This window comes from Cyanistes caeruleus, chromosome 2 (genome assembly GCF_971803275.1).
Source record: "Cyanistes caeruleus chromosome 2, bCyaCae1.hap1.1, whole genome shotgun sequence".
Lineage (NCBI taxonomy): Eukaryota > Metazoa > Chordata > Aves > Passeriformes > Paridae > Cyanistes > Cyanistes caeruleus.
In genome coordinates, this window is record NC_141702.1 from 3543465 (window position 1) to 3569518 (window position 26054).

Consider the following 26054-nt stretch of genomic DNA (forward strand, 5'->3'; position numbering starts at 1 on the left):
GTGCAATCCTATTAATTTTTAATTCTTGCTTTTGAGCGGCTTGAACTGCAGCCATGACTGGGAGAGCCTTTGCAGCAGGCAGCTGCATCTGCTGGGTTTCCCCGCTGTCAGCAGTGAGAACGTGTCTCAAATCAGAAGCAGGTTTCTGTCTGGAGCTGCCATGCTGTCACCCTGCTCCCAGGATGACTTGGCAGGCTCTACCTCAGCGCTCAGCCTTTGCTGCACCTCCTGGTGGCTCCTCCTTCCCACCCCAAGGGTGGATGACAGCTTTCTGAAAGAACAACTTCCCTTTTCTTAGGGATAGGAGGTGAAGCTCATTTAGCAGAGAGAGGTCACACACCAAATGTGAGGCCCTGTCCTAAAGCTCAAAGCACTCCACCTGACCTGACATCGTCCTTTTCTTCCCCAGCCCCAAACCTGAGCAGCTCCACCTCCGTGCCCTGTCCTTAGCTGGAGGAGAATTGGGAAGGGAAAGTGCAAACTGCCAGGGGGAAGTTTGGCAAATCAGCAAGGGCTTCCTCATTTCTGTGTCTCTGAGAGCAGGCACACTTGGCTGGGGCCTGCTGGGCTGGGTGTCTGTCCTGATTGTCTTCGGTGTCACCCAGGCTTGGAGGGTGTCAGAGGATGGTGACAGGCTCATTTCAGTGGTGCCCAGCCACAGGATGAGCAGAAATGGACATAAAATAAACCACAAGAAATTCTACCTCATCCATGATGAAGGAATTCTTTATGTTGAGTGTGTCAGAGCACTGGAACAGCTGCCCAGGGAGGATGTGGAGTTTCTTCTCTGGAGACATTCCAGATCCACCTGGATGTGTTCCTGTGCTACCTGCTACAGGTGATCCTGCCTTAGCAACAGGGTTGGACTGGGTGATTCCAGAGGCCCCTTCCAACCCTCAACAATTCTGGGATTCTGGGAATCTGGGATTTAGAGATTCTGGGATTCTGTGCTAACCCTCCACATGATGGACTCAGTGTGACCCCCAAGGCCTTGCAGGCCCCTGTGTAGGGCCCAGACAGCCCTGCAGCCCTCCATGGGGCTGTCTTCCTTTGTCGGGAGCACAGCTGCAGAGCCAAGGCTGATTCCCATCTCAAGTTTCCACACAGGGCCACCAGCCATGTGCACCCTGGAGCAGCCGCCCCCACCTCACACGTCACCGTGTCCTCAGCCACCCTCTTGTTGTCCTGGTGTCCTGTGGCTGGTAAAGGCCTTCTGCCGTGACCTCAGCTCAGATCTGCCCTGTGAAGCTTTTCCTCCTGTAAACAGCATCACCAGTGTGGGGTGACCTTTATCTCGTGCATCACAGCCGGCAGATGCTGGCTGGTGTTTGTCCTGCTCAGTGGGGGCAGCTGGAGTGTAAACCATGTGAGGTCACCCCAGCCAGGGGCTGGCTGAGACACAGCGTCCTTTTCCCTCCTGCTGCCACCTACAACGCAAAGATGACGCCGTGCAATTACCCACAGAGGTGTACACGGTGGTTTTTGGGGGCCTTGTGTTTGCAACAGCTTAAGAAAATACACTGAAAACACCCCAGAGGAGCCAGCTCGTTGAACACCCGCCACGGGAAGCCTCTGTAGAAACAAATCCTGCCTCTTATACAACATTTATCTCCCAGGACACACTTCCAGTCTCTCAATTGAGCATGATGAGGCAAAGTGAGAAAGTCACTTCCTCAGAGCCACCCACAAGTCCCTGACCAGGTCTTAATTTGTTAGACCATGCTGCTATGCTTGAGTAGGTTCATAGAGGGATGGGGCTGGCTGGAACAAGATGTGTTTCATCAGAAAAAAGGTCTTGTTTTAGTCACAGAAAGGAAAGATCATTGCAAAGCCACTTTGTTGGGTTGTTTCCTAAAATTGGGTGGTTTGCATAGTGGAAGCACAATCATTTTCACTGCTTTTAACAACAGCTGTTAATAGCCTGTGGCATTTGCTGGGGTTTGTGTCTGGATTCTCTTTGTGTTTCTCGCCTTCCTCATTGTTATTTTCATTGGCCAGGTTGTCTGGGAAGTGCAACTCCCTCCCCCTCCCAGGTGATCATTTTTATAATCAAAATAGAGCAAGGAATCCTTAGGGGGGGGAGAAAAGAGCCAGTTCTGACACAAAGACCTGATTAAAAAAAGAAATCCCATTAAAGGCATTTGCAAAACCAGGCTGCTCCTGCGATCCGGGGGTGTAAAGCTGTTGGTCTCATGGATGGTGTGGATGTGGTGGAAGACAGAGGCCTCTGAAAGAAAAATTTGGGAAGGGCCTTCAGCCCCATGGAGCATCTGTCATGGGTCCGGCCAGTGGCTCGTGCGTCCTCGGATCGTGTCCCCAGGAGCAGCAGCGTGGGAAGCAGGCAAGTCGGGAACATCCCACCCCCATCCATGGTCTCCTGAGGGTAGGGAGCAGCCCAGCAGGTTTTTCTCTGTCTTCATCCTCTCTCCCATCCCTCCTTGTCCTGTTTCCTCTCCCCACAATCTGTGGGTTAAAGAGATGATGGAGGCACTTCCCAGCTCCTGCAGGATCCAGCACCAAGGGATGGTTTGCAGGGATGCTGTTCCCTCGGTCTGCTGCAAAAGGAGGGGAGCACAGAGAACTGCCAGGTGTGCACATCCTGGCACTCCCATCCTCCCCATTCTGGAGGGGAAGAGAGGATTTACATGTGGGGAAGGCTGACAGGAGCTGGACTCAGCTGAGTAGGAAAGTGCTCTGGCAAACCATTGCTATTCCTGACACGTAGCTGGAGGTGTTCAGGTGGGGAATTGGAGATGTACCTCCTTCCCTATAGACCTCTGCCTCAGCTGAGTGAGGTGGGAGGGAACATCCTTCCCTCCAAGACCCGATCCAAGGAATGGAATTCCTGAGCACCAGCCTGCCACCAGGTTCATTTCTCCTCTTGGTCCTCTAAAATGCTGTCCTCTCCCTGGGAAAAGTCATGCTCTGGAATGCAGGGCCTGCTCCCTGGGCAGAAGTTAGGGTGTCCACATACAAAGCCATGGATCCCATCCATCTCTTCACCTTCTCAAGGCTGGGAGATCCCTACGTCCCTACAGATTCCTGAGATGTGTCCTCCAAGTGCTGTGGGATGGAACATCAGGGATTCTGGCCAAGGGACCATGGCCTGTGCCCGTTTCCATAGGGTTTGGATGCCAGATAGGGGTGGCCTGAAGAGGGGATTTCTCCCTGCTGTGCCCCAGCTCACTCAGCACCCATCCCCAATTTGGTCCACACCAACCCTGGGCAGAGAGAGGTTTGAGCTTAAATTTGGGTTGAAATTCCAGGTTCTGCAGGAAGTGCTGTTGGGCAGTGGAGTTCTGTCACAAGACCTGAAGAACACCAGAGTGGCTGCAGGTGCCCAGAGGGATGTGTCTCCTTCTCCTGGACCCATCCTGCTCCTTGCCCACTCCAGTGCATCCTGCTGCCCCTGAGTCCTGCAGAGACATTCCCAGCAGGCATCCACCTTGCTGCCTGGGCTGAGCTCATGAGGGAAGCATGAAGGGAGGTGGGATAAGCAGTCTGCCCTCCTGCTTTTCCCCTCTCCAAGACCCTGATCCCTGGCTCTGTTTCCTGGCCTGCAGCCTCCTGCAGCCCAGCCGAGCATTGGCTTCCAGCAGGATGCAAAGCTCAATGTAAGCAGCCATTTTTCCTCCAGACAGATGTTTTGATTAGGGAATGACCAGTCTGGCAACAGGAGGCTGTTTTATTTCTTCTGGAATGAGCAAGAAGCTTTTATTATCTTCTCTTTATTTTTTAATTTTTTATTTTTTTTTTATAATTCCCTGTCAAAAAACTTTCTGCGTCTGCTTAAACTCAAGGTCCTGGAAATCTGTGCTTTCCCACATCCCTCCAGCCTCACACAGCCTTCTGCCACAGATTGTCCCAGCTCTTCAGAAAGCCCTGCAACAGATGGATTTTCCGCTTGGTTCGCTTACTTAGGCCAGGTTCACCTGCAAAGCATGGCCTAAGAAAAATGGTAGATTTAGGACAGATATAAATTGTAATAGAAATGGAAAGGTGGCTTGGACTGTAGCAGGAGATCCTCAAATAAGCCAGTGGGCTTCATTCTCTTTCCTGAAATGTGTAACCCTCACTTAGGGATAAATCACAGGACCACAAAGCTCCCGGATTTGTTGTCCATCTGCCCTGGGCTGCCAGGGAACAGATACTTCCAAGACAATTTGGCCACACTGGCTGTGCTCAAGACTGGGACCTGGACAGAGTCCCAGCCAGGGAGGTGGGATGCACTGGAAAGGGGAAGGAGGAGAATGGGGCCAAGAGAAGGAGGCAGCTACAGCTGTTTGGGATTCTTTGGGTGTAAGAGGCTTTATGATGGATCAGCCCCAACATCAGCAGCTCACCTCAGCAGGAGAGCCCGGCTGCTCCTGGGGGTTCTTTGTCCTCCTTCAAGGACCTTTGACATGGACCAGAGTGTTTGACAGAGTCCTCACTGCACAAACACAACCTGGTGTCAAAGATCAGGACTGGAATGGGTACTGAACACTGCCAGTAGGATATTCCCAGTTCTCCAGCGGGGATGCAACATGGAAACCAAACATCTGCTTCTCTCCCCTGCAAGAACCACGATGATTCTTGCTCTGGTCTCTCCAACTCTTCACAGGGACTTCCTGCAGTGCTGGAATCACAAAATGGTTTGGTTTGGATTGGACCTTAGAGCCATGGGCAGGGACACCTTCCATTAGACCAAGTTGCTCCAAGACTCATCCACCCTGGCCTTGAACACCTCCAGGGATGGGGCAGCCAGGCTTTGGCCACCATGTCACAGAGGATGGCTGTAGCCTCCACCTTCTGCCTCTGAGAAAGACCTTGCTCATGGTTTCAGTGCTCTTTATAGCACAGCACCTTGGTTCGGAGTTGTTTTCTTACCTCCTCTTAGCATTGAAGTCACAAATTGTTTCAAAATATGAGTTAAGAAGGACTTGACCAAAACCCAGCAGAAGCAGAACACAGTCACAGCAAAAACTGCTTCAGTAGCAAATCTTCTTTTTTATTTAAGGAGCTAATCCACCAAGATCTTCAGTAATTCTTCAATTTTGTGTCTTGCAAAGCAATCCAAGGGTGCTAGGTCAGGAAATGTTCTGAAGAGCTATTTGATAGAGGGAAAAGAGATTTGAATGCATCTGTGATGTGCTGAGAACTGGAGGAAATTTATTTTACTGAATTTTTTTTGCTCCTCACTGATGCAAAAATGCAAATTTGGAATACATAAATTATTGCATGTGAAGTGAATTGATTTCAGCAATTCTTTCAGGACAGGGGAGGACTTGAAAAGAGAAATTCAGCATTTAAACCCTCCATAATAGGCTAGATCTGCAGTTTCAAATTAATTATTTTAGAGTTTTTGAATCCATTTCCTTTTAAAAATGTGTTCTTATAAAAAGTGACATTCTTAAGTTTTAAAATTAATTAAAATATCTGATCTTGGTGAACCGTTAATGCACTTTGTTGCACCCACTGCAGAATCTGGGTGGAAAGGGGGCTCATTTTGTGATTTCGGTAGGCTTAGGGGGTTTTTTTTGGAGCTGCCTTCAGAGTGAAACTCTGTTGGCTTACTTGGGTATTAACCTCTTTTTCCATGGCAGTTTCATGGGGTTGAGGCAAATGGTGAGCCAAGACTTCTGCTTTTCTGCTCGATTTGGTCTTGTTTCCTTTCCTGTACCCGCCCATGCAATCCCAAGGCTGCCTGACAGTGTCCTCCACATCCCTCTTGCAGAAAGCACTGAATTCTCTTCAGAAATGACTTTCAATCTCTTTTGCCCTGGTAGAGGAAAGCAGCCAATGGCAGTAGGTGGTTCAGGGCTGCTCACTGTAAAAACGAGACGGACAAAGCTTTGAAATGACAGAACCCAAGGCAATGGTGTGAAACTGAAACCAGGGAGGTTTGGGTTGGATATCAGGGAAAGGTTCTTCCCCCAGAGTGTGTCAGGCACTGGAAGAGCTCCCCAGGGAATGGCCACAGCTTCAGGGCTGCCAGAGCTCTAGGAATGTTTGGACAACGCTCTCAGGGATGCACAGGGTGGGATTGTTGGGATGTCTTGGGTAGGGCCAGGAGCTGGATCGATGATCCTTGTGGGTTCCTTCCAACTTAGGATATTCTGCTATTCTGTGATCTTTGGAAGGGCTCCCTTTGACCCATTCCTGCAGAAACACTTGAACCTGTGTCCACCCTTCTGTAGCCAAAATGCCACCTCAGTTGCCCCTGTAAAGGCTGCTAAAATTGCATTCTATCATTCCCCAGTGTGGGCACACAGTCTGTTTTAGAGGTTCTGCCCATAACATCTGGTGTTCCTGTGACCTGTTCCTGCACATCTGTCCCACAAATTCAGGGCTGGCTGCACCACAGAGTTCATTGTCCTGGTGTCTGTTTGATCCTCAGCTTGGCTCTTCCAGGAACATCTCTGCATCAAATAATTTTTACTCATGACCTAGCAGCAGCTGAGCTGCACTCATAAAACTGTAGAATATCCTGAGTTTTAAGGATCCCACAAGGATCATCAAGTCCAGCTCCTGGACCTGCACAGGACCACCCCAAGAATTCCATCATTTTGTTTCTAAAAATGATTTTTGTTATTTTTTTAATGCATATAGGATCATAAAATCATAAAATGATTTGGATTGGAAGAGACCTTAAAGATCACCTCATTCCACCCCCTGCCATGGTCAGGGACACCTTCCTCTATCCCAGGTTGATCCAAGCCCCATCCAACCTGGCCTTGGACACTTCCAGGGATCCAGGAGCAGCCACAGCTTCTCTGGGCACCCTGTGCCAGGGCCTCACCTCCCTCACAGGGGAGAATTTATTCTGTATATCAGACCTAAATTTCCACTCTCAGTTTAAACCCGTTTCTCCTTGTCCTATCACTTCATTCCCTGATGAAGAGGGATATGGAAAAAAAACTTTGTGTTGCCTTAAAACTTTTTTGTTCTGCTTGTTCTGCTTTGATTTTTGGCCACTTTAAAAAGGACTTGTTTTATAAATTTGGAGGCTTGAGGAAAAAAGTTTCTCCCCTCTTAGTTATTAAATAAAACCAATATTTTTAGATGTGAAAAACTATAAATTCACTAAAGGAAATTTCCATGATTTTCTGAGTTATTGTGTTCTCCACCATGCTCCTTTCCAGTGGTGGAAAAAAAAAATAAAAACTGGGTGGGAGAACTACTCTAAATGGTTTTTCTCATTTGTTTTTTCTCGTGAAGATAATTTTTAAAAGCATTAATCAGAAGTGAAACACGTTGGCGTGACGTACACTCAATTCAGCTGCCTTTATTTTTGAAAATAAAATTATTTTTTGACAATTGAATTTCAGCTGTGAAATGGGAACCAGCAGCTCTCTGTATCCAACATTTGTCTGCAGGACCTTTTTGGGTTTTGTTCAGCACCTGCTGGCCCAGGGGATGGTGGCGTTGGGTGCCAAAGGTGTCAGAGGCAAGTGAGAGAGTGGGACTGGTGGAATTTGTAGGGATTCTGTGAATCCCCAGAGCTGCTCTAACCCCTTCTGTGCGTGGGTGGGAGCGAGTGACCTTTGTGGGAGGCTTGACCTGCAGTGGGCTGTGTTGTTCCCCTCTCTGAGCAGTTGTTGCACGGCTGTGTCTCCGACACTCATGTGGGGACAAGGCTGAGCCTGCCCAAGGCTGCAGAGAGGTGTTTCCAGTCTCAGCAGGGTGCAGAAAGGGCTGCAATGTCCCCCCAGGGGTGCACAGGTCAGGTTGTGGTGCCCACTCCTCTCAAACACTGCCAGAGGAGCTGGGATGGCCCCAAGCCCTGGTGGGGCTTGCTGAGGTTGATGTTCCTCCAGGCCTTTCCCTTTCTGCCCCACCTGTGCAGTCACCACGAGAAGATTCTTGGCCCAGTGGGAGAAGCAGGACACAGTGATGGTGTGGATGATTATGATTAGATTTATAGCTGATACAATAAATATTGCTGATGAATAAATAACAGCTCCATCATCTATGGCAATGTTATAATGTCACCAGGTCACAGTTTCTCCTGGTGAGTCACGAGATCTCCTCGCTTTCTAAATGGCTCAAAGTGTGTCTCAAGCCACTGAGGCTCGGATTTGGTCAACAGGCTATAACTAAAGCATTACAGTGTAAGCAAGTTCAGCTAGAAATGTACACATTTTCAGTCTTTGGCCCTGCAGAATTCACAACTGCAAAGCACCTGTGGACCTACTTTAGGATTTATCTCTGTATTTGAACAGAGAAAATTGAAAATGTAAATTAAATTAAATTAAATTAAAATTGAAATTAAAACTCACCCACCCAAAAGTGAGTTCTCCCCATCTTTGGGCTGCATGTCCTGCAGGTGTCCTTGCCAGGGTCAAGACCCATCCAGAAGTTGCCTTCCTTCTTGGAAGACCAGTTGGTCCAGTGGGTCAAATCTCCAACAGAAGTTTATACCCTTTTGCAGGCCCCCAGATAATCTCAAAAATAATAATAATAATAATAATAATAATAATAATAATAATAATAATAATAATAATAATAATAATAATAATAATAATAAGTGTATTATATATTAATATAATAATATAATGTTAAATTTATATATTAAATAATTAATGCATTATTAAATAGATAAATTAATAATTTATTAATATTAATGTTAATGTTAATGTTAATGTTAATGTTAATGTTAATGTTAATGTTAATGTTAATTTTATTTATTTTTTTAGTTAGTTAGTTAGTTAGTGTTCCATTAATTATGTGAGTACCTGGTGTTCTTAGTTTTGGATGAATTACACCGCTCGACACAGGGAGGAAGGGGAGAGGGAGGATGTGTGTGGGAGGAGATATTTGAGAGGGTATTTTTCATTGCTATCACGCATTGAGAGCAACTGGAAACCCCAACAGAAGCATCCATGATCCTGTGGATGTCTCTCAGTCTTCCCATAAGATCATCCTTGTGACACAGCTGGCAGTCAAAGCAAATTGCTGACTTGTGCTGAGTCTCACTTTCCCTAAATCTGCTGAAAACATGTTAGTTGCATGAATTATCTCTCATTTGGGAGCAGAGTATAGCAAAGATCCCAGGATTTTCCAGTGAGACCATAAAAAGGACAACAAATCCATGTCAAACTTGTAGGTGGATTTTCTGTCTTTCACAGCTGGTAATGAGTGACAGCTAAAACTTATCCATCATCCCGCCTTGAATTAAAATGATACCTTGCTGTTCCCTGCGTAAAAAGAAAATTCCAGCCACTCTCATGACAAAAAACCCATGATCCAGAATCTGAAATCCTGGCAGGAAGTTGTGAGTGGAAGAGCAGAAAAAGTTCCTCTAATGAATCATGTGCCATTGCCCCACCAGATCTGCTAAGCAGAGCAAGCTCTGGGTGCAACCTGGAGGCTGTCAGATGAAAATGAAATTGCTGCAGGAACTGTCCTGGTTGATTTAATAGGTGAAACTCCCCCTCTGACCACGCTGTCAGTGCCTGGAGAGGAGCTGAGGCTTGGGGACAGAAGGATGGGCCATCTGTAAACTCAAGTCAAAGGAAATCTCAGAGATGAAAAAGTTTTGGATGGAGGGGAAATGTGTTTCAGGCTATCCTGAAGTATTTCACCAGTTCCTTCTGTTTTGCACACCTTATCAGTGATGATAAAAATAAAGCAGTAGGGAGAAAGCATTTAAAAAAAAAAAACCTTAAAATATTGTGGTGGCTCCATTAGAAACCTCATTTCACAGTCCCAGATTTTGAAATATTAGATCCATGCTAGAAAGCAAAAAAAAAAAAAAAAGTTGTTTTTACTGGAATATGTTTCCCTGTGAGTCTGGCTTGCTTGGAGCTTTTCTGAACACACTGGTACCAAGACAGTGCCAGACTGACATTTGGGGGATGTCCCTGGATCTGAGGTCCCTGATCCTCCATGATCAAGGCAGACATTGAGGTATTTTGGCAAGAATAGGAGTCAATTTTGTCTCTGCACAGCTGTGACTATTCAGGGTTTGAATTTTGGGGGTTTTGGGGCATATAGGCCATACCTTCCAAAGCCTTTGGTTCAAAGCAGGGGTGGGACAGACTTTGGCACTGGATGTTGCACTTCAGCAATGCTGGCTTCATCTGCTCCTTCATTTTTGAGGCTCCAAGCAGAGTTTGGCCATTTTGGCTACCCAGACCCATTATTATCCTTGAATTCCTGACCGGAGCTGAAATTACATTTCTAGGATGAAAGTCAAACACTCCTCAAGCCCAAGTTTGGAAACCTTAATGCAGACCAGATGATGATCCATGGAAAGGCTTTGATTCCTTTGTATCTAGTGATCCTTGGGGTGTCCAGGAGGTCTGAGGCATCCATAGGGTATGGGGGAACCTAATCCATGATTTCTGGGAGAACCGCACCTTGTGAGGACCCAGAGCACACCAAAAAGTACCCGACTATTGCAGATGGACGAGACAATCCCTCAGCCCACACTTTACAAGCAGGATGGATGCAAGCTGCACCACATTCCTAAAACTTCTTACAGTATTCCAAAGGGCCAAAGAGGTCCTGTGGCTTCCTGGACAAACCAGGTGTCTGTGCTGCTGAAACGTGAGGAGCAGCGGGACCGGTTCCGTGCACGGCCACGTCTGCGCGCTGCCCTCGCTGCGTGGGAGGGACACGAGCTGCAGAAAGCTCTGAGCAGCCCGAGCTCCTGGGCCAGGCACTGTGTGACCCTCCTGAAGCCCTGGTGCAGCTGAACAGCTCAGCACAGGGCTGTTGATAAATCCATCTTCATCCCGCTGGCATCACCCAGCTCTGGAGAAAGTTCAGTATCAGGTGGGGATCTCTGAGTTGGAGAGGGACATATCCAAAGAATTTCAGCCTTTTTGTTTTTGTTGTTTTTTTGGTGATTTACAGCATCTGTCTGAACCTCATTTGTGAAGTGTGAAACACCAGGGTCATATGGGAACAGAAACCATGGGGCTCACAAGGTCCAAGGTAGCAGGAGGACTGTAGACAGGATGGTTTTAAACTCCTCTCTTCCCTGTCCCATCGTCCTGCATTCTGATCTTCCCCACCTGGTTCTTCATGAATGCAAAGACTGTTTTGTGCCTGCACCTTTCCCCAAGAGCAGTCTCATCAAGAACAATTTCTGCTCTTCCTTCCAGGATGGGGTTGTTTGGCAGCAAAAATCAGCTGATGCCCAATGAGAAACACACTTCTGGAGGCAACCCAAAAACCAAGGGCAAACCTCCTCCTGCCCCACCCAAGGTAAGCCTGCAGTTTTGTGTCCTTTTGGGATCCCCTCACAGCTCAGCTGGTGTCTGGAGTGATGCAGGCAATATTTAGAATCACAGAATTATTTGGGTTGATGGCTGAAAGCCCATCCAGTTCCACCCCCTGCCATGGGCAGGGACACCTTCCTCTATCCCAGGCTGCTCCAAGCCCTGTCCAACCTGGCCTTGGACACTTCCAGGGATCCAGGGTCATCCACAGCTTCTCTGGAAAACCTGGTCCTCCCAGCTGATCCCTTTTGGACAGGGATGGGAAGGGCTCCAAGAAACCTCTGTATATATAAAACCCCTAAACCACTGTGTATTGGTACTTTGAAATATCTTCTCATCAGCACTTTGAAACCCAGGCTGATGTTGCTGACTTGCAAGATGGGTCAGATTCAGGCTAAGATTCAAAGCTGCAAACCACAATGGAAACTTCCCCACTGTGAGTCCTCCACGGGCGCAGAGAAGGGGGTCTGCAGCCGATCTGTGTTGGGGTGAGCTGAGACTCAGAAATCCTGGGCATCTGCTGCTCCCTTTGCATTGCCCCAGCCTCTGCTGGTGTGGACACAGAGCAGGAAGGAGCTGGGGAAGGGTTTGGGAGAGCTCAAATGACAAACTTCTTGTTTAAACTTTGTGAGTCACTTCACCTCTGCTGATGTCCAAAGGACATGAAATTGTTCTGTCTTTCCTTGCCCCTGCCAGCACTGCAGCCAGCAGCCAGCACAAGAGAAACTCGAGGTGCACCTCTCATGTGAAAACCACCTCGAGCCCTGGGAGAGGGGAGGAATTGCTAATCATTGCTTTGTATGACAGCTGGAGATGTTTTTCACACCTTTACTTGCTTTTCTGAGTTCTCCCATGGCTATTCAGTCCAGTTTTCATGACAGCAGATGTCAGTTGACAAAAAAGATGTTATTTTCCTAAATTTCGCTCTGTCCAGCCCACTGGAGAGGAGCCACTATCAGTATAAATACTGTATCACTGACCACCATTTGCCATTTGTTACTTTTTGCCACAGGCACTCAGCTCCAACATGTCAGGGGTAATCCAAATTTCTTCCACTTAAATGGAAGGGTGGTGCAGGCAGAAAACACGAGGTGTTTTTAGTTCTGTGTCTGTATTTCACCACTTTAGCACGTGTATAAAAGTACCTGCTGTGGTCAAACACCCACCACAGGCTCTGTAAGGTGGGTGAAGGCCAGTTTCAAACTGTTATCCCCCAAAACAAGGTGGTTCCATCCCAATTCATTTGGAGTGATCTATGGACAATTTGCCAGCTCCAGCAGCAGGGCCAAACCAAACCAGGGCCAAAGTCAACATTTTAAAACTGCCCAGGTGAGTTGCAGTAACTTGCTGATATTTGTCTGTTAAAGCAGGTGCTGTTGGAGTCTCTGTGCAGGGCCCAGAGCTGGATCAGTGATATTTCTGGGCCCCTTCCATCTCAGGAATCATAGAATCATTGAATCACAGAGTATCCTGAGTGGATATCCACAAGGACCATTGAATATTCTATGATTTCTGCAGCTCTCTGATGAATTTGCTGTCGCAGTTACTGCCTCCATTTTTTGAATGTAATCTTGAGCAAAGGATATCATATACCCATGACCCTTGGGACAATTATGGCAGACAATATCTCTGTTTTTCTGCTTCAAACAATTCTGAAATTGCTATTTCTCATTTGGACCATTCCTATCTCATCCCTCAGTGACCCGAAATCTGGCATCAGTGGACAGGGGTTGGACAGAGCGGGCTCCAAATGAGTGGGCAGCAGATTTCTGCTTTAGCCCAGAGGGAAGCCAAGGGTTATTCCAGCTTTCTGTGGAGACAGCTATGAACACCTCATGGCAAAATGTGCTAAAGCCATCACGACGTGTGGAGCCAGGCACAGGGGCTGCTGACTTACTCCGGACCAGACTCCCACTTGTCTGTGAAGCTGAAATCAGTTCTTCCTGACACACAGCAAAGTAATAAATACCTCCTTTTTTCCTTTCTATTTCCATCACAGGGGAGACAAGCTATCAACAACCCTCATCTAAACCAAGCCTCTGCACAAGGTAAGGTTCTGCTTTCTTTGCCTCCCGGCGGGGTTTTTCAGGGTGGTGGTCCCCAAATGTCAGGGTTTGAGGACAAGCCATCACGTCACTGGCCTGTGGTTTCTGCATTCGCAGCTGTGCCAGACGGGGAGTTTATCAGATTGCTTCAGAAAACTCAGTTTACATCACCAAGCCTTTGCAGCTGCCAATTTCCCCCTGCTCATCAAGGAAATGGAGAGGGAAAAGCACTCCCTCTGCTTTGGAACCAGGTGACTTTAAGGTCGCTTTCAATCCTGTGATTCCACGGCTGGAGGAGCAAAGGGAGACTGAGACTGGAGCTGTGTGAGATTTCTCTGCCCTGTCTGCAGACTGACAAGTCACGGATGCTTTATCCAGCCAGCTGAAAGTTTCAGAGGAAATAGCAGGCATCAGAGAGCCCAGAGAGGCTACAAAGTGAAGGAGAAGAAAGGAAAGAGCATAAAATAAGGATACACAGAGCCCCTGCCTGGAGACGGGCTGCTGGCTTCATCCACCTCTGCAATTATCTGCGGGTCACAGATGGTGTTTGGAGATTATTGTCTTTTAGCAGGGAGCCCCCAGCTCCCTCTGCCCAGCCTCCAACAGCAGCTCATGTGTATTTCTGTCAAAGAAGTTCTGCAGATTAAGGACAGAAAGAGAGAGATAAGTAGAAGAGGGGGGGAAAAAATAGAGGAAGCTTGGAAGAGGGCAGTTAGCAACTCATGGAAGTTCTTCATGTGGATGAAAGGGTAGGATTAGGGGAGATGGTGTGAGGGAAGAGAAAAGGGGGTGGTGAATAAATGGGAATGACAGTGTTAGGTCCTCTTAGGTCTTATGGATGGTGATGGAGGGTCCCTACCATGGGCCCAGCACAGGAACTCCTGCAGCATCAAAATATTCTTCAAATTTGGCTTTTGTTATGGAGATCAAATTTGTGGGAGGTGAAGATCCTCAACCGTGTGAGCTAGGGTGTGTTTTCATGGAAATACCATTTTTCCAGAAATTCTTTTGCTGAATTGTTTTCATGGCACATTTCTAAGCGGCCGTGCTCTCCCACCTCCCCAGCTGAGCAGGGATTGACTTCACAGACTTTCACAGCATTTTTATCACAGGGGTTTTATCACAGGGGTTTTATCACAGGATTTTTATCACTTTTTTTTTCCCCACTCTGGGTCAGAGTCACAGCAGAAATTGTGATCAGGGAGGCAGATTTTACTTCTCCTTCATGCCTGAAGGCAGAAGTGGAAAGGTGCTAAAAAAATGGATTAAGTACAATATTAGCCATTTTCAGCTCTCAAAATGAATTTTGTTCATTAGATTCAGTTCCAGTTCTGGAGGAATATTCACACTGACAATGTGGAAAGCTTCCTATTTTTCTCTGCCAGTGTCTGAGTTTTCTGAAATGATAGTACATCTGACTGTGCCCTTCGTGGCAAAACAGGCTGATAAGAATCATGCAAGATATTTGAGATACCAGAGATCTTCTTCTAAGTGACAGCAATTCAAATGAATCAAAAGAGAAAGCACAAAATCCAGGCAATCACGTCATATAAAAAAATAAATTCAGAGAGATGAATTAAATCCAGTGGGAGCACTTTAAATTAAATCAGGAAAAATTATTGGCTATGGAAGTGTGGCATGTAATGTAAAATCAACCCTTTCTTTTCCTTGTTTTTTTTTTTTTTTTAATTTTTGTGTTGTTTTTTTTTTCTCTCCTTGCATTTTGAATGATTTTTCTTTGGTTTTTTTCCTGATCTTGAGTTGTTGAAATTGTCTCACTCTTTCCAGCTTTCACACCCCTGTCTCAAAAATCATTCTGTTTTTTTTTTAACAAAAAACCCAATTCCTCCTGACATTATTTATCCTCATGGAAGTAACACAAAGGCAGCCAAGGGGTGCAGAACTCTGGATTCAATGTGGTGCATGTGGCATCACCAATCCTTTTTTCATCTGGGGAGGTTCTTCCATGGTGTGAGTCTCCCATTCATTTTAGCACCATTCCCTGAGCAATCACAAAGTTTTTAAGGCTGGTTTTAAGTCTCTTTGGTGTCAAAATTTTAATTCTGAGCCCCCAAAGCCCCCGACACTGCAAAGTCCTGGCCCATGGTGGGCCCCAAACCCAAGAATCCCATGGTAAAGCTGCTGTTTGCTTGCTTTGGATGGATAAGACATAGAAAATAGGCAGAATAACCCCTGCTCTTGCCCTGCCAGCTGCTCACAGCTGGATTCAAATCCCACAGATGGAAAGAGCTGGTGGTTTTGGGTGCTTGTCCTCAGGGATTTTAACAACCTGAAGCAGCACAAGGAGTCAAACTCTCTGTGAGGCCACTTCTTCTCATGAGGAACCACAACTTCTTCCACCTCTTCACTTGCTTCTTTCTGACCAAAATATGATCAGGACTGAGTTTCAGATCCAGATGCTCTGGAACTTGAGGTCTTTTGCAGCATCTCAAAATTCATGCTGAAATTCTTGGTCGTTTCTGTTGTTGTTACATGAATGTGGTTTTGCACTTGAATGCTGTCAGAAATGTGAGTTTGAGATGAAGTGGGAAAAGGAAGGGTTGTTTCTACTGAAAAGGATGAGTTTTTAGTGAGAAATTAAAACCTCTCATCAAAAATGTTTACCTTGATCTGGAGCACATCTGAGGAAAAGAGGCTGAGGGAGCTGGGAAAGAGGCTGAGCCTGGAGAAAAGGGGGCTCAGGAGGGAACTTCTGTCTCTGTACAACTCCCTGAAAACAGATTGTAGCCAGGTAGGGGTTGGGCTCTTCTCCCTGGTAAAAAGCAAAAGGACAAGAGGAGATTTAACCCACCAGGGGAGGGTTAAATTGGATATTAGTGAAAAAAAAAATCACAAAAAGTATTATCAGTCTCCAGATCAGGCCGCCCAGGCAATGGAATCACCATCCCTGGAGGGATTTAAAAGCCACAGCAATGTGGCACTTGGGGACATGGTTTAGGGGTTGCCTTGGCAGTGCTGGGTTGGACTTGATGACCTTAGAGATCTTCCCCAAATTTAGGATTCAGTGATTCCAGCCCATGGCAGGCTGAGACAGAGAGCTGACCCCATTTCCAGCAGCAGTAACCCACAGCTCAGTGCACCCTGCTGCCCAGCGTGTCCTGCAGGCTGTCACTGACACCAGGACCATCCTAAAAGGGCTCCAAACCAAGGGCTGATCCTCTGGGACACCCTGGCACAGTCTGAGCCCAGCTCTGTGGCCATGAGGTGGTTGCAAAGTCCTTCCATTCAGGACAAGCCAGCAGTGGGAGGATTGGTTGAATCACCCCCACTGAGCCACCAAGCTGGCACTCAGCCTCCTCAAACCCTGCTGGTATCAGACTTTCCTGACAGCAGCTCCCAGCCAGGATGTGTCTGGCTCCCAATCAAAGCCTGGGGCTGGCAGCTTTATCTGCAGAGCCTCTCGTGGCCCAAGTGGATCAAACTGGCCAAGGCAATGCTATCCATGCATTTCTCCTGGTGTGATGGACTCAGGGACAGGAAGAGCCCCTTTCATCATGAGATGGCAACTCCTGCTGGCTTGGGCAGAGAGAGCTTTCTTCTGGCTCATTTCAGTGTTCTCAGCGCCTGTTTTGGGATAAGAGGTGATAAAGCATTTTTTTCAGCATACAAACCCTTTTTGTCCTTGCTGTATTCCCTCTTTTTAACTTCATTTATTTTCACTTACGTCAGTCACTTCGAGATCAAAACTCCGTTTTCATTTTCTGGAGTACCCAGCCACTCTGGGCTTGGAGATATTTCCACATTTGCTCCCATTTTTCCAAGCAGGAGCGTGATCACTGCATTATTTCCCTTTCCAGAGGAGAGGGAGAGGGTGTGTGTGTGGATCACAGGCTGGCTGTGGACACCTCACAGGAGGCACACGGCCCAAAGCCTTTCATGTCTGAGCAGATGTGCGATAACAACTTTCTCAAGGAGGCAGACAGAGTTTGGGTGCATTGCTAATTCGAGCTGCCTCAAGGGGAAGCCCCCAACCGTGCCAGCTATTTTCAGACTTCAAAGCATCCTCCCTCGTGACTGATCATCCTTTTCCCATCCTGGGAGAGAGGCTCTGCTGGAACCTCTCATGGATCTCCGATTTCCTTCTCAAAAGCCTGCAGGGAGCTGCTCAGGGCTCTGCTTTCCAGAGCTGCCTTTCCTCCCACGCTGACCCTTTCTCCTCGCTAACAAATTGCCATCGGAGCAGCAGCCAGCCCTGCACAGACACGAACCCCAAGTTGCCCCAGAGACAGGGTTATCTTGCTGTGACAAAGGGCCAGTCTGGCTCCCTTGCTGGTGGCATTATTTGAAAAGGTCACCCAAAGACAGTGGCTTGACAGGCTGTTTTGAAAAATGCTAATAATAGGCTGTCCATCCGTCTCCATGCATTAATTAGGTTGAGCCTTTCTGCAGCACAGTTCCCGTTCTTTCTTTTTCTTCTTCTTCTTCTTCTTCTTCTTCTTTTTCTTCTTTTTCTTCTTTTTCTTCTTTTTCTTTTTTCTTTTTCTTTTTTCTTTTTCTTTTTCTTTTTCTTTTTCTTTTTCTTTTTCTTTTTCTTTTTCTTTTTCTTTTTCTTTTTCTTTTTCTTTTTCTCTTTTTCTTTTTCTTTTTCTTTTTCTTTTTCTTTTTCTTTTTCTTTTTCTTTTTCTTTTTCTTTTTCTTTTTCTTTTTCTTTTTCTTTTTCTTTTTCTTTTTCTTTTTCTTTTTCTTTTTCTTTTTCTTTTTCTTTTTCTTTTTCTTTTTCTTTTTCTTTTTCTTTTTCTTTTTCTCTTTTTCTTTTTCTTTTTCTTTTTCTTTTTCTTTTTCTTTTTTTCCTTTTCCTTTTCCTTTTCCTTTTCCTTTTCCTTTTCCTTTTCCTTTTCCTTTTCCTTTTCCTTTTCCTTTTCCTTTTCCTTTTCCTTTTCCTTTTCCTTTTCCTTTTCCTTTTCCTTTTCCTTTTCCTTTTCCTTTTTCCTTTAAATTTTAATTTTTATCCTATTTTTATTTTTCTCTTTCTCTTTATTCTCAATCTTTTCCTCCTTCTCCTTCTCCTCCTCCTCCTTCTCCTTTCTTCCCTCCTTCTCCTTTCCTTTCCTTTTTCACCACAGTGTTTTGGTCTGATTTTCGTGATCCTGTACATGTGCTGATTTTTTGTATAAATTTTGATTCTCCCCAAAATAGCTGTTCTTTTCTGCTTCAGCAGCTCAGAGCGTGCAAAGCACAGGGGAAGGGTTGCACAGCTTCCCCGAGAGCAGCCCCAGCACCCCTGGGCTTTGCAAACCGAGAGCTTCAGCTGCAGCCCCGGGCTGTGACAGAGCATGGTGGCACAGGACAAGGCTCACAGCAAGGAGAGAGGGAATTTTCATATGGGCTGACAGAAATAGGATGAGGGCCAGTGGTTTTAAACTGGCACAGAGCAGGTTTGGGTGAGAGGTGAGGAAGGAATTGTTCCCTGGGACAGGGTGCCCAGAGAAGCTGTGGCTGATCCATCCCTGGAAGTGTTCAGGACCAGGCTGGACAGAGCTTGGAGCAGCCTGGGATAATGGGAACTCTCCCTGCCCAGGGCAGGGGGTGGAATGAGAGGTCTTCAAGGTCCCTTCCAACCCAAACTATTCCATGATCTGCAAGGAAAGGTGTTCAAGAGGGAGGGATGACAAGATCCTCAATGAGCCCAGAGCACAGGCCACAGACCATGAGCCCACAGAGAGCTAAATCCCAGAAACAACCTCAAATAACAGAGACTGCAATGACTTTTTGCTTTTTCAATCAAAAAGCCCACATCATTTAGAGTCAAATTCCACAGCCACCCTGGGAAGTGTTGCAGTTTTCATTTACCACTGTGTAAAATTCAGACTCAACTTTGACAGGTTATTTATGACCCTTCTAATTCCACACAAGTCCCTTTTTCTTGTTGGCATTCTGGGTTTTGTGGACTGGGGGGCTGGTTCTGCAGTGTTTTAAAAATATGTACACAGGAAATGCTTTGTTGAATCAGTGTTAATCCCTGAGCAGAGGTTATGGTGAGCAGGGTTGGTAGAAAGGTTGGGTTGGGGGGTGGGAGGATGACAGAACCCCATGTTTAGGGGCTGAAATGCCCCACCAGACACCCAGGTGTGCATCAAGCCGCTCAAGGAGCAGTCTGGATTCAAAGGTGTTAATTCTTCTTTCAGATCACTTGTTCGTGGTTGCACTGTACGATTTTCCTGCCTCAAGTGACCGTGACCTGGAGCTGGTCAAGGGGGAGAAACTCCAGGTCCTCTCCAAGTGAGTGACCTGCTGCCAGGAGGAAGCTCAAAAATGAGGACAAGGAGGCTGGGAAAGGGGGGACCTTGGGGTCAGACACCACTTTGCAGCTGACCAGAGCTGAGCCTGTGCCTTGGCTTTGCTCCAGAGCGTGGCTGCGGGCTCTTCTCTGCACAGCGACACTTCTGTGGGTCACAGATGCTCTGGGGCTGGGTATTGTCCCTGCCTGGGTGCTACCAGGACCCTCTTTGCCATCAGTGGGTGCAGAAGCAGCACAAATAACAACAACAGAAAAAACATCTCCTGCCCTGTGTTTGTGCTGATTCTGCTTCTGCAAAGGATGTGGGTTGGGTGTAGTCAGAGGAAAGGACAGGACCGAGCCAGACACTTGTGAGGTTTCATTTCAGCTTCTCAAACTCACCACAGAAGAGGCCCAGTCCACAACAGGGCAGAGGTGGGCTTGGGGCCCCCAGACCCTGCAGGGCTGCTCCAGCCCTGGCTGCTCTGTGAAGTGGCCTCCAGAGGTGACGTTTCTCACCCAGACACTCTGGATTGGGACCTGTGAGACAAGGAGTTGGAGAAGCGCTCACATGGGGATGGCTTTGGGGCATGGCTGGTGGCTCAGGCAGCAGTGGGACAGCAAGGTGAGGTATCTGGAGCACAAAGGAGGGAGCAGAAAGGACCCCACTGCCCTGTTCAAGAGACAAAATAAACCCCGTGACCCTGATGCTCCTCCTCTCACTCGAGGTGTGTGGCAAAGGTTTGGGTCTGTGGTTGCTCCTCGTTCATGGAAAGAGATTTTCACCTCCACAAGTCCCTGAAACACCAACAGCCTCCAACCTGGTTTTGGTCCCAGGGAATCCAGAGGGAGCTACAGAGAAGATTATGGAGTCTTAGTCCATCTGCAGTGCTCCAACCCCACAATCCCCATCCTCACAGCCTCAGCTTGTCCCAACACCTCCTCTGGGCACTCACACCTTTTCCTCTGCTCCCTTTGCAGCGAGGGGGACTGGTGGCTGGCAGAGTCCCTCAGCACTGGGAGGAAAGGATACATCCCCAGCAACTTCGTGGCACAAGTGGACAGTTTGGAAGAGGAAAAGTAAGTGGGAAAGCTTTTGAGAGATCAACACAGATGCAGTGCCCTGGATCTCAGCAAGCTCCAGGCGGAGATTTATTGACTGCAGGAAGGTGTCACTGCTGGGCTGGATGGCAGGAGGTCTTTCCTCATCCCAAACAATGCTGCCCAAAATCTCAGGACAAGTTTTTAATCATCATATTGGTGTGGAAAGAGAGGATGAGGTTGTTGTGGGGAAAGTGGGAAAAGGTTCTTGTCCCATTGATTACACCCACTGTGGGAAACAAGGATTTGGGGGAGGATGACAGAAAGGTTATGGGGGCAGTGCCAGGGACCATCTTCTGGTCCCACTGGGCCAGTCCACCCACACAAATGGTGTTAAACCTCTTCACCTTCCATATGTAAACTGGGAATCTCTGGATGGGGTGCATTGATCCAGGTCTTGGATCTGCCAGGGACCACACCAACAATTTAACAAGGCAGAAAACTGAGTGCCAGTGCCCAGACCCACTTTAAATGGGGTCATTTTAAAAGTGCTGCTTTTAAAATGAGCCCAGGTGAAGCCTCCCTGCAAGGGAGATCGAATGAAAGACTGGAGCCAAAAGAGTTTGTTTTGCCTATAATACAAACAGAAGGGGAATTTTTTTCCATGAGTTATCTTCCTCTTTGGAATTCAGCTCTAAATGATCAGTCCTGCCTGCAATCTCTTCTTGGAGGGACCCAACCACCACTGAGTTTAGCAAATATTTAGCAGCTCACAGAAAGGTGGCAGAGACATAAAAGCTCTTTGTATCCAAAGCCTGAACTTCTGTGTATGGGATCCAGCACATCCCATCAACTCCCCACACTGTCTGAATTTCCAGGCTGTGAAACAAGCCCAAAGTGACCCAAATCTGGTGTTAATCTACCCAAAACAATCTATTACTTTCCAGCAGATACAAAACTACTTGATGATAAGAACAACCCTCAGTTTCACAGTGTAATAATAATAATAAAAAAAAGAAAGAACTAAGTGGAAGAATTTCCTTTTTCTTTAGGGTTTTTCCTTTTCGAGCCATGATTTTGTTTTTTCTGTCTCCCAGGTGGTATTTTAGAACTCTGAGCAGAAAAGATGCTGAAAGGCTGCTGTTGTCTTCTGGGAACAAAGTTGGCTCTTTCCTGGTCCGGGAGAGTGAAACCACCAAAGGTGAGATCCGTGGAGCAAAGGTAACTCCTCATTGTCCAGACTTGGAAAACCTTCAGCAGGGATCTAGGAGTGAGCTGAGGGTTTGGAGGGCAAAGATTTGCTCATGATGCCACTGAGACTTGCAGTTCTGGCTGTGGTGAGAGTGGTTCTTCCATCAGAGTTCGTGGCAGAAACACAGGAACACAAATAAGCAGGTTTTCCAAAATAGTTTAGAGGTTTTATTTTCCTTTTCTTCCCTCTCTCTTTTTTTTTTTTTTTTTAAAAAAAAAAGATATTTCTATACACTCCTGAAGGGGTATTTCTCCTTTTTGCAACAGAAACTTGCAGAATTTTTTGGAAAATACGTCATTTTCCCAGGGGAAAAGACAGGGGAAACATGTTTTTCCTGGTAGCCTATGGCAAGGGGAATTCATACAAACCAGAACTCTTGGAAGGAGACTGACTGGAGTAGGATAGATGGATCTCATCCACTTTCTTTCCATATGAACACGTCTGACTTTTGAAAAAGTGATCCAGTGAGGATGGAAAGGCCAGAGCATTGCACAAACTCTTCATGGGCAGTGGATATCATTATTAAACAGAATATATAAATCATTATTAAACATAATATTTAACCATGTAATTCAATTCCTTTGTTCCGTGCTATTAATTCATAGAGTCTGGAAATCAGTTTAGGTTGTCCCATGGGAATTTCATGTTGTTTCTTTCCTACTTTTTTTCTCTTTGCTTCCTCTGGGCCCTCATGTGTGTTGACAGCACGGAGGAACTGATGATGGTGGTGGTCCCGTGGTTCTGCTCTGAACCAGATCCATGGAGTACTTCAGGAAAGTGTTTCAGTCTTGCTGTCATTAGGTTCCTTTCCCTTCAAATGGATGCAGGACTTTTTCCTTAAGAAAAGGTGCTTTGTGTCTTCCCAACAGAATCAAGGAGTTGTTTAGGTTGGAAAACCGCTAAGATCACAGCGTCCGGCTGTGACTTGTTCAGTGGAGAGTTGGAGCATCAGTCTGATATCCTATGGAACCTTCTTTTTGACTTCTTTCCCAAATACTTCCAAAGGCCCAGACAGAGAGGGAACATTCTGGTTCCTCCATCCTACAAAAGGCTCTATGGTAGAGTCTCCTTCTGCCTTTCTTGTCTCTTTTTTCCTCCTGTTCACAAGGGAGCTCTCCAAGGCAGCATCTGTTCCTTCCACCACGGAGGTGTTCCTTCCACCACTTCCCTCCAGAAAATTAAATAGTGCCAGGGTCTGGATGCAGCAGCTGGAATCTCATCCAGTCTCTGTCTCCCTCAGCTGCCAGGGACGTGGTGCTGTGTCACACTCTTAGCATCCTGCTTTGAATTTCCCCCTCTGCCCTGTGCCTGGGCTCACCTCCACACGTCCCTGCTGAGCTGATGCCAAGCAGGAGAGCTGCTATCCATAAGGATTTGCAGCTTTCAGAATTTTTAGGGAACATTCAGTTCAGGAAACAATTAAGAGATTTGTTTCAAAGCATTTCACTTTATAAGTCACTTTTTCTGCTGTATCTCAGTTTCCCTGCTACCTTTGTGGTGCTTTTGCAATGATCAGGCTTGGATCTATCACCACGTGCTGCTCTTCTGTTTATCTCACTCCCACTCTCCCTTTGTTTGCTGGGATATCTGGGGAGCAACACAAAGCAAACACTCGTGTGCTGTGTCTGAAGCTCACACATGATCCTGGTCTCTGTGGCATGTCTAGGTGCCACACATGCATGGGATCAGACTTTTCCCTACAATTGTCCCCAACTTCTGCAATTATCTGGAGTGTGGGTGGGTCTTGGTCACACAGGGCTCGAGCAGAGGTGGTGGAGTCCTGAAATCCAAGGAGAAATCACCGGATCCTTGATGCCCTGTTTGTGCCGTCAGGAAGAATGAAGTGTGTGATATTCTGCATTAGCAGATGTGGGTTCCCCTTCATGGAAGCCCCATGTGATTTCCAGATGCTCAGATGTGTCTCTGCCCTATGCCTTTTCTGATATTTAGGATAAAACATGGGTGTTGTTGCTTCAAACACCTCATCCTCTGAATCATCCTGTGTGTGCAGCTGCTACTGAGCACCCTGTGCTTTGGGCTGCCTGAATGACCACGTTTGATCCATCTTAGCAACAGCTTCCTCCTCCCTAAAGAGGAAGGGAAAAGACAAAGCCAGGCATCCCCAAATGTGCCATGGAGCTGAATTCCCTGAAGTAAAGCACTCTGTGGCCCACCAAGAGATATCCAGAGCAATAGATTTAATTTACCATGGAATTAACCCCAGCCTTGTAGCCCCACTGTTTTTCTGTTTTCATTCACTTGGCACATCACCAGCAAAACTGGACCATCAGGGACAAGCACTGGGCTGAGCTAAATCCCATTAGTGACCTAAACTGGGAGGTGGCTGTCCCATACTGGGATGTCTCAGGCACGGCGCAGGATGGGTTCTGCACCCTGTCTGGGGCAGCACCAATGCCCTGCCCATCCTAAGCAGAGTCTCGTTTTCCTCGTGGTTTGAGATGCAGAAACTCTGCAAATCTTCAGAGTCAACACTTGTCAGAGTCCAGGAAAGGCACATCCAGCGCCCTGGGAAGCTGGGACAGTGTGGGAAGCGGGCCGGCAGTGAAATCATCGGCGGAGCACTGTCCTTGCTGAGGCTGCTGCAAATAAACAAAGTCCCCCTGAAGTAACAATCATTCCCAAAGCTGCAGGATCACATTCCCTCAGCTGTGCCGAGCCAAGGGCTCCTGGCTCCCAGCAGGATTCCTGTGTCTCTGCTCCTGGCAGGAGGGACCTCACTGAGCTCAGCCTCTGCACCCAGCTGAGCTCCTCCTTGGGAAGGATTTAAGGGGCTGCTGAGAGCTGGAGGAGCAGGAAATGGACTAAACCAGGTCCTCAGGTGCCACACCTATGTGGCTTTTAAACCTTTCCAGGGACTCCATCACTGCCCTGGGAAGCTGTGCCAGGGCTGGTCAACCTTTTGATGCAGAAATTGTTCCATGAATTTTGTACTCTCGACTCTACCAGCCCAGATCTGTGCCAGGATGTGGTGCAGGACTGCAGAACAGGTGAATATCCCTTGTGGCTGAGGAGCAAGGACTCCTTTTGTCTCTCCTGCATATCATCAGGGGGAATTAGGAGTCACTGATTTTCACTTTCTGCTGTCACTGGGAGCAGGGACCAGGTTAGATGGGGCATGGAGCAGCCTGGTGTGGTGGAAGGTGTCTCCATCCATGGCAGGAGGTGGAACAAGATGAATTTTAAGGATCCTTCCAGCCCAAACCATTCTGTGATTCTGTGAAGGAAGAAGTGAATCTTTCCATCTTTAGTGCATTGCCTCTGCACAGGAGCTCCCAAGGGAACCGGCCATGGACAGTGAGAGGGAAGCTCCACCACACTCCCTGCAACAAATCAAACTGTGACTGGGGCTGAGATCCACTCATTAGCTTAATGACAGGGTAAGAATTAGCCCTGGCAGCTGAGATTGTCCCTGTCTCTGTTTGAAAGGTGCAGGAGAGTTTAAAGGGTTGGTGGGGCCTGGAAAGGAGATCCTGTGGGAGCAAAATATTTAGGGTACAACCACACTGGCAGCCAGGGCAGGTCTCCTCTTCCCTGCTGACTCTCAGCCCCCAGACACCCCCTTACAGACGTGTTTGTCATCAGTTCCTGGATTTCCTTCTGCAGGATTGGTTGGCCTGAGTGCAGCTGCCTCCACACCACGTTTGGCTCCTTCCTTGAGCAGGCCTGGCCCTGTAAAAATCCCACACAAACCCTAACAGGGTCCCAGGCACACCAAGAACCCTCTCAGTCTTGTGCCACGTGAGCCCAAAGCTCCTGGGCTGCAGCCTGGCCTGGGCAGTATTTCTGTCTCTTTGAAATTAAAACAACATCATCACCCTCAACAGCAATAATGGAAGTTAATAATAGCATGATAATAGTAATAGTAACAGTAATAGTAATTGTAATAATAATAGTAATAATAATAATAATGATAATAATAATAATAATAATAATAATAATAATAATAATAATAATAATAATAATAATAATAATAATAATAATATAATGTTGTCATCATTGTCATATTCTTCCTCACAGACTCACAGAATCATTAAGGTTGAAAAAGATCTCTTAAGATTACCGAGTCCAGCCTTTGGGCTTGATGTTTATCATCATTATTTTGCAACTTAGGGCCACATGGGTGCCACAGAGGAGGCAGCAGAGCCATTTCTTTGCCTTTCCCTCGAGGTTTTATTGCCCCATTGAGGATGTCCCAGGGCTGTTTCTCAGTTGTTCAACTCCAGGACTAATCAAATCAAAAGGGCTTC

At 46.9% G+C, this 26054-nt stretch overlaps 1 protein-coding gene across 1 annotated transcript in view; it reads left to right on the plus strand.

Moving 5' to 3' along the window:
- BLK (BLK proto-oncogene, Src family tyrosine kinase) overlaps window positions 1–26054 on the plus strand; it is a 44871-nt gene that overhangs the window by 7029 nt on the left and 11788 nt on the right. The window contains exons 3-7 of the mRNA XM_086875430.1: window positions 11094–11196; window positions 13210–13258; window positions 19402–19495; window positions 20475–20573; window positions 21632–21735. Coding sequence (XP_086731556.1) covers window positions 11095–11196; window positions 13210–13258; window positions 19402–19495; window positions 20475–20573; window positions 21632–21735 — 448 coding nt within the window. The 5' untranslated portion in view covers window position 11094. The remainder of the gene's footprint in view (window positions 1–11093; window positions 11197–13209; window positions 13259–19401; window positions 19496–20474; window positions 20574–21631; window positions 21736–26054) is intronic.